Source organism: Benincasa hispida, chromosome 9 (genome assembly GCF_027475165.1).
Source record: "Benincasa hispida cultivar pf3 chromosome 9, pf3_genome.v1.1, whole genome shotgun sequence".
Classification (NCBI taxonomy): domain Eukaryota; kingdom Viridiplantae; phylum Streptophyta; class Magnoliopsida; order Cucurbitales; family Cucurbitaceae; genus Benincasa; species Benincasa hispida.
Genome location: NC_143486.1, coordinates 21358604 through 21372081, shown reverse-complemented (window position 1 = coordinate 21372081; position 13478 = coordinate 21358604). Strand labels below are relative to the sequence as shown.

The following is a 13478-nucleotide window of genomic DNA, read 5'->3' as shown; positions in this document are numbered from 1 at the left end:
TACTAACTGCCGGAATCACACCCAAGCAGTGCTCAAGGTTTCATAACTCTTTTGCTCGAAATTCAACACCTCTCTTCGCCTCTTTGCGTTGACGGATGGAGGGAAGAATCTGTCTATGAAACTATCAACCAACTATCCCCATCCATGAATTTCACCCGGCTCTAATGCTTGAGCCCACCTCTTTGCTTCATCCCGCAATGTGTATGGGAATAGATACAGTTTAAGACTTTCTTGAGTTACACCAGGCACGGAGAATGCGCTACACATGTCTGCGAAGTTAGTTAAATGTGCGTGTGGGTCTTCTCCCTGTAATCCTCCGAATTGTCCCTCATTCTGAATCATTTACAGCATGATAGGTTTTATTTCAAAGCTTGCATTCCTTTCAACTACTGGTCTTGAAATCCTTGGTGAAAAATTGTAAAAATCTGGCGCTGCATACTCCCTCATAGGGATGTTCTAGCCAGCGGCAAGAAAAACAGGATCTTAAACTGGCAAATCTCCCTTAAAGTTTCCAGGAGGTGCCATATTCTCTTCAGCCATACTTTTTCACCAATTAATTCAGCCCTGATGAACTCTATGTGAAGAATATACTTGATCTCTAGGTCCACTTAGAATTACCAGATCACCCCCAGCACTCCTAAGTCGTCAAACTGCTCTCTGTGTTGAACAGTCAGTACAAAGAGATCTGTCCTATAAAATACCAAAAACCACTCAAACAATAAACTATTAACCAGATCCCCAGCAATGGCGCCATAAACTTGTAACGGATTTTTGGGATGTATGATATTAAGTGCTCTGATGATGCGATACTACTTCTATTTATACGTTAATTTGGAATGTTCATGTAGTATGCTCTGTGTTGTCACAAGTTTCCTTACGATGGAACCAAGTGTAATTCCACCGCAAGTTTCTCGGTGTGATCCGAGGTCGAACACGGGGAAATGATGTCGGTTATTGCGGTATGTTCATGGTATATGCAACCAGGTTTTCAATTCTTTATAAAGGAGTTTGTACAGGTATGTAAATTGCAGTAAAATAAAGGAAAGCAGTAAAGATGTGATAAAACATAAAAATAGAATAAATCTAAGCTAGATGTTACAAGATACAGACTTCATGTACAAGATGCTAGGATTAAGGCTGGCTGTGAAGGTTGTCCAAAGATGTGGGATTCGACGACAAGTCTTATGAACAGAATTGAAAGAGAAAGTTAAGTATTACAAACAGTGCAAGACCTTAATTGGATTTAAAGGTACAAATAATGTTCCGCTCTTCTCTTGGCATACACTCTCAGTGATCGGCCGTGTTCCCCACATGTCTGTGGTGAAACAGAGTCTAACGTAATGGACGCAAGGTTGCTTCCATGTCTGGAATTAAAACTCGCTTTAGTTAACGCACTCTTCTGACCTTCTCTCGATAGATCAGAATGACATCTTCACTTCTGCTCTCACAGGTGAGAATGTGTTTTATAACTTTAATACAGATTAAGTTCTTGGTGATTCATATTGCTCATCAGGGGATTAAAAAAACATTATGAAGAAAGTCACTAATAGGTGAACGAAAACAGACAAAAAATTGTAAATGGAATCTATCGAAACATTTAATATTTCTACTAAGCGTTTGATACATGATGTGTGAGTAAAGAGATAAAGAATGGAATACAATGAAAGAGAGATAGAATAGATACAAACAAGTGCCAATGTCTTGGCACAGATTCGATGGAGATCTGATTGCCATATAGGATGGTTTCGATGGCAGGAAGAGTTTCCCTCTCAGGCTTGCTCCACCGATAGAAGGGGTCTCTGCACATAGCTTCGATCGGGTATATGGCAGGTCGGATCTGAGATTCACCTCTCGGCCTTATCTCGTTCTCTTCCCGGATTTCTTCTCTTCAGCACTCAGCTCAGCCTTTTCTCTCTAAAATCTTGCAGCACTTAGCCCCGTATCAAATAGCATACTTTTCTCTGAAATCGGTGGGGTATTTATAGGAGCAGATCTTTGACTCCGTCCTTGTGGTCCCCACTTGATGGTTATGGTAAATCCACAGACAGAGGGATATATTCCTTCTGTTATACAATCAGACCATCAATTCTGCACAACCGTTAGTTGTACACCTGTCTCATTCCCCCACTCTCGCATTGCTCAGTTGCATCTTTCGATCATAGGTTCGCATGTGGTGTTTGTTTTTATTACCGCATGCGGTTGAAGCATAGCTCTGGACCGACTGTTGCATTACGCCGTTACTTACGTAATCGTCTCTTCATGGTTGATCGACGGGTGCAATGTGGCAGAGATGCGTTAATTAGTTTCTCATGAGCCTTGAGCGCAAGCGGTGACTTGGTCTCCTGCAAAATAGAGTAAAGTTTGGCTTGTCTTCCATCTTTTTGGCGTTAGCGGGTGTAAGCGCAAACATTTATAATTATTGTCAAACTGGGCTAATCTTCATTTAATCGGTGCATAATTACTAACTTTTTTGGCCACAATATCTAGATAAGGTAGCATAAATGACTTGTATTTCTACAGGTTATCACTCACTCCATTTTCAAATGTTTTTCTTTCCCCCAAGTAGCGGTCAAATCCTCAAAAGGTAACTTTGCATCTACTCTACCACTAAAAGACAAGAGTTATTGTAACCCGTCAGCTAGGTCGTTACTATAAATAGTTATACATATGTTATAGTTATTCATGTGGGGACTAAATTTGGGTGTCGGGAATTATGAGACTTGTAATGTAATCTCTGTAAATGTTTTGTGTTTAATACTAAATGTTTATTTAGCCATAGAGGCAGTCGTTGTGTATGATATTGCATGTTGGTATAAGATTATTTCCGCTAGAGTTAGTAGGTAGTAAGTGTCATAAAAGGGTTGATAACTGCTGCAGTCATGTCCTTTCTTAGGCTAAGAGAGTAGTTGGGAAGGGGCGTGACAGGTTGGTATCAGAGCATAAGATTTTGGGTGAAAGAGAGAGTTCATGCATTAGATTAAGTCCCATAAGTAAGTCCCTACATATGTACTTATTAATTAGGCAAAGATGCTGAGGAAAAGTGGCAGGCTGAGAAGGCAGACAAAGGAGAGGAATGTTGACCCTACCAGCGGAGGCCCTGAAATTAGACAGGACCCAGAGCCTAAGGGGAAGACAGTTAGAGACCCAATAGGGCGAGAGACTATTGAGGATAATGTCCTAAACTCTCATCTCCTATAGTTTGTAAACACAATATTGTACGAACACTTTTGATGTATAATATATGATATTTTCTTCACTACTTGTCTTTGAACATTGGATGTTTTATTTGCTTTACCATAAACCAATAAACTAAAATCTCTGGTTGTCATTATGTAACTTAAGCATGTATGTGGTGACATACAAGTGGATTATGTCTTAAGTGATAACCAAAATGGTCTGTAGTATATGGATATAGGAGGGAAACCTTATCCTGGTAACTCTACAGATGCGACCCGCTTTGTAGAATAGTTACAAGTGTTGTAACTTACTACAGATGGTATGATCTTGATCATTCATGTGGGGAGGTGCGAGCTGAGGCGTCCTATACAAAGAGTTTGTATAAGACCTGAACACGAAGTGTTAACATCTTATTATATAACGTCGTTCATGATAGAGACTTCACTTTACTAGGATGACCATAGATAACATGACCTCAATCCTAAGTGAGTTGGGAACTCCTGCCTTTGAGGGCGGTCCTTAGATTTGCATGGGTGCGAGTGGCCAAGTCGCCGACTCAAACCTACCACTTTGGGGATTCGTCTGATTTTGGAGCTGGGAACTCAGCTACACAAGATGGAATTCATTCCTTCCCTGAAGCAAGGGTAAATAGATAGATTGCTCCCTTAAGGGCTGATCCCGGGACTTGAACGATGTGGCGCTACACACCTTTTCAGGCCCAAGAGGTGTCCACACATAGTAGGACTATATTGTATTGTTCATTAAAGGGATCAGTGGTACTTAAGAAGTTAAATGTAACTACAAGAGCAAAACGGTAAATTAGCCCAGTTGTACTTACGAGCGTCTGTGAAGGGTTATTATACTGTTGTTTGGTTATATCCAATGGACACAGAAATATATCTGTGGTAAGGAGAGTTCAGCTGTCGGTCTTTAGTTGAATACCTGACAATTAACGAATGGTGGATCTCGTGGCTAAAGAGTTTAGGTAGCTATTCATGTACCGTTGGAGCTTTGAGCCATAGGTCCATAAGGTCCACTTGGTAGCTCAATGGATTCAAGTTGAGGATTAGTTTTTGAGTTAGTTTGAAATGTTCAAATTGACAAGAGAGAGTTCGATTATATATGATATGATTGAACTGATTAATTATATTTGATATGATTGACTTTATGTATGAGATACATTAATTGGAGGAAATTGGATATAAATATGATTTATATCTAGTGGAGGAGAAAACATTATGGTTTATATGTGATATTAAACTATAGGTTAATAAATATAATATGATTATATTTATTATTTTAATTTGACAATTATAGGATAGTTGGTCGCCGTTTTCTCCGTAAACGTGTGTTAGTAGGAAGTTCCAATATGTTTTCGTAACTGAAGAATAAATGAAAATCGTTTTTAATTTGCAAAAGATCACGTAATTCGCTCAAGTGAAGTGTGTGTTGCCTATCACTTAGTAAAATCAGAGACTATACGATATCTTGAAGTTACTACCCGATTGCATACATGCGCGCGCATCTTTTAAACAATCGCTTTCGTTTTTCTAAATGATCGTCTAGCGCCAAGCTTTTACTAAACGATTGATAGACGATCGTAGCCCATTTTCTACACGATCGTGTACTCCCTACTAAATGATCAAGCATTTTGTCTATACGATAGACCCTGCACTTCTCCCACTTTCGCTTGGAGAGAATAAGCTTTTCTATGAAGAAAGAGTCTTCAACTAGTATGTAGTCATTCTCTTATTCATTATTATTCTAAGCATGCCGGTAATTTTATAGTATGATGCATATCTGAATGTAAATGTGGTAATTCTATCACAATGTCTTTGGAAAGATCCGCTTCCAGTCAGATGTACTCTTGTATCAGAGTTCCTTCAAAGACAACTTCTGAAAATGAGTCGAGTACCCTATGAGTGGGAATATATCCCTAGATGGCAGTGAGTGTAGTATCGATCCAGACAAATCCAGAGAAGAAATTCGACGTCGAGAGGCTAAAAGCTTTAGGTGCCACGACGTTTGATGGAGCCACAGATCCAGCAAATGCTAAGGTCTGGTTGGACTTGATTGAGAAATGCTTTAATGTTATGAGATGTCCTGAGGATCGTAAGGTCGAGTTAGCGGCATTCTTGCTGCAGAAAGGGGCTAAGAAATGGTGGAAAGTGATAGAGGCCAGGAGAAGCAGTTTAAAAGCTATGTCTTGGCCTGAGTTTAGAAAAGAATTTGAGGACAAATACTACCCTAGTTCTTTCAGATAAGCAAAGAGGGATGAGTTTCTTAGGCTAACTTAGGATCAATGACGGTCGTTGAGAATGAGTAGAGATTTACAGAGTTATCTCAGTATGCCCTTCTGATCATTGCGGAAGAGAAAGAGAGATGTAGGAGATTTGAGAATGGCCTAAGAAGGAAGATACGTACTCTCGTTACCTCTACAACTAATTGGGTGGATTTTACTCAGTTAGTTAAGAAAACTATTAGAGTTGAACGGAGTGTAGATGGGATAGACCAACTCCAAACAGGTGCGGAGCAGCACAGGACTCCAGCAGAGACGAGAGGTAAGAGTTTAATTTAGACCCCTGTTCTCGGGATAGTCAGGTATGAGGAGTCATGGAGGTGCAAGCCAATAGGGTTCTAGTCGAAAGAGGTCAAGACCTACAGCTGGACCGAGTAGTAGATCGGTAATAGGTCGTGCTAGCGAGTCAGTAGCTAGTACAGGAAGGAAGCCACTGTGTGCGAACTGTGGTAAGCGTCATGCAGGAGTATGTTATGGCGACATAAATGTTTGTTACCAATGCGGGCAGGTGGGACACTTCAAGAAAAATTGTCCCCAGCTAGTTTGAGAAGCACAGGGTGAACATTAATTGAAGCATTGCTTTTTAATGATATCGTCCAGAGAAGATCGAAGTCAGATTGCACTGTTACTTTCTCTTCTTTAACTATATTTGATGTGCTAATCATACCCCCAAACTTCATCTCTGTGCCACCTGGAATACATTAATAATACTAAAAAGTTAACGGCAGACATTAAATTCCAAAGTGTTCCATTACCAAAAAAAAAAAAAAAGAAAAGAAAAAGGAGAGAGAGCTCCCAATTGAGTCTAAAGAGTTCAGAAAGAGCAGAGTGTTCCAATTAAAAAAGATGTAATTGATGTAATTGAATCTATTATTAGGCAAGAAATCATCAATGAGATCAGACTTCAATGAGATCGATAAGAGAAGGTCGGAATAACATACTTGCTTAGTATAAAATTCTAGCACTTCTGTCCGAATTGAATCATGTCTCCTCTAATAACATCTGGCTCGTAGCTGGCAATTAAAAAAAAAAAATCCAATAGATAGGATCAAAGTAAAGTGAAGGTCATCAAAGCATAAGATAAATAATTCTACAAATGTTTTTTTCATTTTAAAACAATAATATCAACTATCATGAAATGCTCGAGAATGATATGTAGCCATCAAAATCCAACAAAATAGCTTTAAATATCTTCTTAAGCCAGCCAGCCATTGGCATTGGTTTCATTTGGTATCAATCGCATATTCGGACTTGGAACATATTTGGTGGTTTCTTTTTTTTACCCCAAGAATATTACTTTTAAGAATAATGATCCAGTGATTTGTATACGTTAACTTTACACATAATCACAAACAACAAGTTCATGATTAATAGAGAAAGAAAAATTCTAAAAGTAAAGAAATAGCCGACCGAAATAAGAAAAAGAAATACCATAAAATATGTAACATAATAAGAAACAAATATGCAAAGTAAAGAAAGAACTTATCGAAACAAGAAAAAGAAATACCATAAAATATGTAACATAATAAGAAACAGTTAACATTTGAAATAAATAGAAATATAACAAATAATAATAATAATAAACCCTAAGGTAAATTTCATGGGAACCTCACGAATTTGAGAGATTTCAAACAATTTTGGTTGTTTGTTACTGTAATAAAGAGAAGGTGATTTCAAATTCAGTTTTTACGTAAAAGAAAATTTAAAATAGTCGGGAGTTTGCATGATTTTATCTAATAAATTACTTATTTAACCTTATCCTATTCTAATTTCAATGAACAAAAATTATAATTAAAAGCCTATATTAGTAACTTCTTATCTTTTTCTTTTCTTTTTTGATTATCTTCCAAACACAAAACTCTAAATATATCCATTTCATTCAATTAAATAGTATCTTATCCAATAACAAAAATACATATGCTCATTTTAAAATTTTCTCATTCCGAGCAAAGAAAAAAATTAAAATTGTTTCTCGAATTTCAAAAAATAAAATTTAAAATCATTTCTTGAACTTTCTTTGACTCCAAACATAGGCTAAAAGTTTATCATAACGTAGCAGTCGGAAGTAATTAAAACTGTACAGCAATATCCAAGATCAGGACATCGTCCATAACATCAATAATCTATCTCTCTAAAAAAGGCTTCTATTCATTAACCATCTAAATTTCCAAAACAAACAGATAACAAAACCCCTAGGCAAGAAACTCCATTACTAAAGATAGAAACCAATTCAGGTTAAAAACAAGCTAATAATGGAAGAAATGCATACTAAAAAAAACGGAAGAAAAAGACACTTAGCAAACCAAATCTATTATGAACATCCAAAGCATCTAGATGAGGAAACATCAAAAGCAATTCATCAAATACACGATTGGCACTTCCATCGGCACACAAACGAAGTTGTGCTGCTCTACAACAACAATAATGACAACACCAAATTTTGTTAGTAATGTAATTTCAGTAATTTCTTTAGAAGACATTTTTAGAATTTTAGACTTTTAAATATAAATTTAATTATTTAAAGTTAGAAATTTATGTTTAAAATTTGTTTAAAATTAATGTGAGGAATTAGTTTTATTTTGAAGGGGTTAATTAAATTCCTTTTGAATTGGAACTTGATGGGGAGAAGAATTTAGTAACATCAAATAGAATAGAATAAAATAAATATTTATTTTATTTTATTAATATTTTATTTAATTATTCTTTCCCTCACCCCCTCACGTTTCACGCGCGCCCCCCACCCACGCTTCTTCCTCCCCGAGACCCCCTTCGAGCACTAGCAGCCGCGCGTCCTCGCGCCGAGCGCCGCCCAGCCTTCCCCCCCGTTTGACGTCGCGCCGTCCAGCCAGCCATCCGGTCGATACCTCAGATCTCGCCGGCCGAAGTCTTCCCCAGCGCGCCGCCTCAGACCTCGAGCCGATCAGCCCAGTCGCGCGACCCACGCGTCCGTCCAGCCCCGTCCCTTCGCGCTCCTCCTCACGCCGTCCGTCGCGCGTCAGCCGCCGCACACCGGAGCCCACCAACGCGACCTGCCGTTCGCGCCCGGGCCGTGAGCCGCCATCCTTTGGTTCTGCCGCCGGTTTCGCCGCCGTAGGAGCCAAGCAACCGCCGAACGTCACTGCTGACTTCGCCGACCGGTCATTAGCCAAGAAGTCGCACGTGCCAATCACACGAAGTGGAGAAAGAAAGAGCCGGTATAAAAGCCCATCTGTCTTCAAGATTCGTTTCGTTTCTTCAGCGTAATTTGCTTCGAGTGTTCAATCAGTTTCTGGAAGTCTTTTTATTTTGACTACAAAAAACAAGAGCCAATTGCTAATTAAATCCAATTTTCTTTCAGAAAATTGGCCAATCGCTCGCTTTTCCGCCATGGGTGTCTTGTTTCACTCTTCAGAATTCCTCCTCCCTTCTTCTTCTCGGCCCGACCACCGCCATTCTTCAACCTACGTCCTAGTTCTGCTCAATCAACGCCTCCCCAAATTCACTCCCCTGCTGTGGAAGCATGTTTAATCTACAAATCTCTTTTTGCTACGGTTTTTGGTTCTGGGTTTTAATTTTTGAGGGGTTTCTTGAGGGTTTTGATGAATTTCTTGTGTTGATATGATTTTATGTTTGTTATTGTTGTTGTAGAGCAGCACAACTTCGTCTGTGTGCCGATGGAGGCGCCAATCGTGTATTTGATGAATTGCCTTTGATGTTTCCTCATCTAGATGCTTTGGATGTTCGTAATAGGTTGGGTTTGCTAAGTGTCTTTTTCTTCCGTTTTCTTTTAGTATACATTTCTTCCATTATTAGCTTCTTTTTAACCTGAATTGGTTTCTCTCTTTAGTAATGGAGTTTCTTGCCTAGGGGTTTTGTTATCTGTTTGTTTTGGAAATTTAGATGGTTAATGAATAGAAGCCTTTTTAGAGAGACAGATTATTGATGTTATGGATCATGCCCTGATCTGGATATTGCTGTACAGTTTTCTAAGTTATGACAAACTTTTAGCCTATGTTTGGAGTCGAAGAAAGTTCAAGAAATGATTTTAAATCTTGTTTTTTGAAATTCGAGAAACGATTTTAAATTTTTTACTTTGTTCGGACTGAGAAAATTTTAAAATGAGCATATGTATCTTTGTTGTTGGATAAGAAACTATTTAACTGAATGAAATGAATATATTTAGAGTTTTGTGTTTGGATGATAATCAAAAAAGAAAAGAAAAAGATAAGAAGTTACTAATATAGGCTTTTAATTATAATTTTTGTTCATTGAAACTAGAATATGACAAAGTTAAATAAGTAATTTATCTCTAAATCCTATGAAATCATGCAAACTCCCGACTATTTTAAATTTTCTTTTACGTAAAAACTGATTTTGAAATCACCAATCATTCTCTTTATTGCAGTAACAAACAATAAAAATTATTTGAAATCTCTCAGATTCGTGAGGTTTCCATGAAATTTACCTTAGGGTTTTTTTTTTTTTTTTTTTATTATTATTATTATATTTCCATTTATTTTAAATGTTAACTGTTTCTTATTATGTAACATATTTTATGGTATTTCTTTTTCTTGTTTCGTTCGGTTCTTTCTTTATTTCGGTCAGTTCTTTCTTTACTGTTATTGGAATTTTTCTTTCTTTATTAATCATGGACTTGGTGTTTGTGGTTATGTATAAAGTTAACGTCTACAAATCACTTGATTGCTATTCTTAAAAGTAATATTCTTGGGGGAAAAAAAAAGGAAACTACCAAATATGTTCCAAGTTTGAATATGCGATTGATACCAAATGAAACCAATGCCAATGGCTGGCTGGCTGAAGAAGATATTTAAAGCTATTTTGTTGGCTTTTGATGGCTACATATCATTCTCGAGCATTTCATGATAGTTGATATCATTGTTTTAAAATGAACAAACTATTGTAGAATTATATATCTTATGCTTTGATGACCTTGACTGTACTTTGATCCTATCTATTGATTTTTTTTTATATAATTGCCAGCTACAAGCCAGATGTTATTAGAGGAGACATGGATTCAATTCGGACAGAAGTACTAGAATTTTATGCTAAGCAAGTATGTCATTCTGACCTTCTCTCTCTTGAAAGAGTTCAGAATTTTATAATAACCATTTGGTTTTTCATTTTTTGTTTTTGAAAATTGTGTGCTTTTCTTCTCCCAATTTTATTACTAGAAAACTACTTTTTTTTCTTTTTCTTTTCTTTTCTTTTCTTTTTTTCTTTCAAATTTTGGCTTAAAGAAATCCATAGGTGGAAGTAGGGTTTTAAGCTTTATTTTTTTGGAAAAAAAAAAAAAAAGAAAAACAGAATCAAATATTCATGAATCGATAGGTGGAAGTAGGGTTTTAAGATATCGATATTCACACGATGCAGGGAACCAAGATATTTGATGAATCTGAAGATCAGGATACCACAGACCTACATAAATGTGTTGCATATATTCTTCAATCTATGCCAAATCTGGAGGAGTCTAACGTAAGTCGGATCATGATGTAAATCTTTAGTGGCTTGTTAATTATGCTAGACTTCATTTCACTGTTTGCATTCAACGATTCAATTACTGCACTTTTTTCTTTGCTCTGACTTTTCAAATTGGCATTATAATGTTGAGCTGCTCATTTTCAGTTGTATATACTTGTTGCTGGAGCTCTAGGTGGACGGTTTGATCATGAGATAGGAAACATCAATGTTCTATGTCGTTTCTCAACCACGCGCATAATCCTTCTGTCTGATGATTGTCTTATTCATCTTCTGCCAAGGACTCATCACCATGAAATCTATGTTCACTCATCTGTTGAGGGTCCACATTGTGGTCTCATTCCAATTGGAATGCCTTCTGGAAGTACTACAACCACCGGTCTCCAATGGGATTTGAGTAAGTGCTGTCTATATCCTACTTTCAAATTGTTCTCCCACCTTCTGGATCGAATGCTGTTTTTATTCTCAATGAATGGCTGGTTGTGTGCTGTTTTAAGCAACTTTGAGATGCATACTAGCTAACATAATATGATCCATCAGTTTTATTCCTCTTGCTATGAACTCATTCTCAATGAATGCCTGGCTGTGTCATGTTTCAAGCAACTTAGAGATGCAAATTAGTTAACCAACCTTGAACAGGATCTGTTTTATAGGTTGTACAACTGTCCTTGAGTTCTAAAAAATTAGCTAACATAATATGATCCATCAGTTTTATTCCTCTTGCTATGAACTCATTCTTAGCTTCATTTTTCGAAAACAACTTCATTGGGAAGACGCAGGACTAGGTCAATTGAGCAGCCTGTTACTCAATTTCCTTGGATTTTTCAGAAACTCCAAAACAAACAATTTTAACTAAATCTAAGTTCTTTTATCTTGTGATATTTTGTAGAGGACATTTTTACTTTTTGATTTAGTACAACAAATGTGGGGTATGAAGATTTGAACTGCCAACCTCAAGGGTAGGGGAAGACGTCAACTACCGTTGAGTTATGTTCATGCTAGTAGAATGTGGTATTGGGAAGATAACTGAAGTCTGATCTCATTGATGATTTCTTGCCTGATAATAGATATCAATTACATCATTCTCTACTACTATGGAATAATATTCCATTGAATTGTAGCTTACTAGATGATCATTTGGATCTAAAGTTAGGGATGTTCCTAATTACACCACAACTAACTGAAAATTTGGGACACCGTTTTCTTTTTCAATTGGAACACTGCTCTTTTTGAACTATTTAGACTCAATTGGGAGCTCTCTCTCCTTTTTCTTCTCTTTTCTTTTTTTTTTCTTTTTTTTTTTTGGGTAATGGAACACTTTGGAATTTAATGCCTGCTGTTAACTTTTTGGTATTATTAATGTGTATTCCAGGTGACACAGAGATGAAGTTTGGGGGTCTGATTAGCACATCAAATATAGTTAAAGAAGAGAAAGTAACAGTGCAATCTGACTCCGATCTTCTCTGGACGATATCATTAAAAAGCCATGCTTCAATTAATAATCAGGATTAGGAAGAGTATTTGCAAATGGGTAAATTTTCTCTCTCCTGATTTTGGAGATCAGTGCCATTATACATGTATGTCGATTGTATTCTGCAACACTTAATAATACTCTCTATTTTTTGAGAGCTAAAGTATACTTTATCAGCAGCGACATTTTGATTTCTATACTTAACATTTTTTTGAACAAAAATTGCAACCGGTGATATGCTGAGAAATTTTACAAATGTTTAGTGGAATGCAAACGATAATTACTGAAAATAATGATGCTAATCTCTCTCTTTAAAATAAATTATACAAAATATTCCGAAAGTTAGAGTTGTATGTTTCAATTATATTTCTAAAATTTTGGAAATTTTCATTTTAACTGAACTTTGAAATTGTTTCAATAGAAGTACCTTTGGAGAGTTTCAATGGATATTGGCATATAGCATGTTTGAAAATTGAAAAACATAAATGACACTATCTATGGTTTAATTTCAATTGTAGAAATATTAAGATTGTCGATTACATTCGTTTTTACTCAAAATATGTTGTTGGCATATCTATAACATCATTAGAGATAAAATAGTTTTTTTTTATCTAGTATGCAAAACTTATATAAATAATGTTGTATGTCTTCCAAATTTCTGCACATCAATTGTTGTATCAATTTTTATTTGTTTATTTTAATGGAAACTCTATTAAAGAATATTTTCTTAATGATTTCAAATAAAAATTTCAAAGTTGAGGCATCATATCCTATCTTAAAATTCTTGATATTTTTTACTTTTCATTTTTTTTTTAATGATTTTGGGATTATTATTTATTGATAAGATGATATTAACACTATAGATTGTCATCAATATTTTGGTAAGTTTAACATCTAGTTAACTATTTTTAGATCATAGTTTGAATTATGAATCTCATGTAATATTTAATAACTTTGAAGTAAACAAATGATTTGATTTAGACATGTAGGATGATTTAAAGGGCAAGCATGCTCACTTATACTTGAACACTCACATGGCTATTTTTCACTTGACTC

At 36.2% G+C, this 13478-nt stretch overlaps 1 protein-coding gene across 2 annotated transcripts; it reads left to right on the top strand.

Annotated features, from left to right (window-relative positions):
- Nucleotides 1-8138: 8138 nt before the first annotated feature.
- On the top strand, nt 8139-12644 carry TPK1 (thiamine pyrophosphokinase1). 2 transcript variants are annotated; one of them, XM_039043542.2, is made up of 7 exons: nt 8139-8670; nt 8814-8973; nt 9104-9205; nt 10457-10529; nt 10847-10948; nt 11099-11348; nt 12324-12644. In XM_039043542.2, exons 2-7 carry the CDS (start codon nt 8843-8845, stop codon nt 12461-12463), a joined length of 798 nt encoding a protein of 265 aa, XP_038899470.1. In that variant the 5' UTR covers nt 8139-8670; nt 8814-8842; the 3' UTR covers nt 12464-12644. The 2 variants fall into 2 exon arrangements, with proteins under 2 accessions (XP_038899470.1, XP_038899471.1); XM_039043543.2 differs by having other exon boundaries at nt 8198-8715.
- Nucleotides 12645-13478: the final 834 nt, after the last annotated feature.

Bases quoted from the DNA above. Each gene is read 5' to 3' on its own strand.
- TPK1 (XM_039043542.2), top strand. From the start codon at position 8,843: ATGGGTGTCTTGTTTCACTCTTCAGAATTCCTCCTCCCTTCTTCTTCT. The intron at 10,530-10,846 runs GTATGTCATTCT...CACACGATGCAG, and splicing joins TAGAATTTTATGCTAAGCAA to GGAACCAAGATATTTGATGA. The intron at 11,349-12,323 runs GTAAGTGCTGTC...TGTGTATTCCAG, and splicing joins CGGTCTCCAATGGGATTTGA to GTGACACAGAGATGAAGTTT.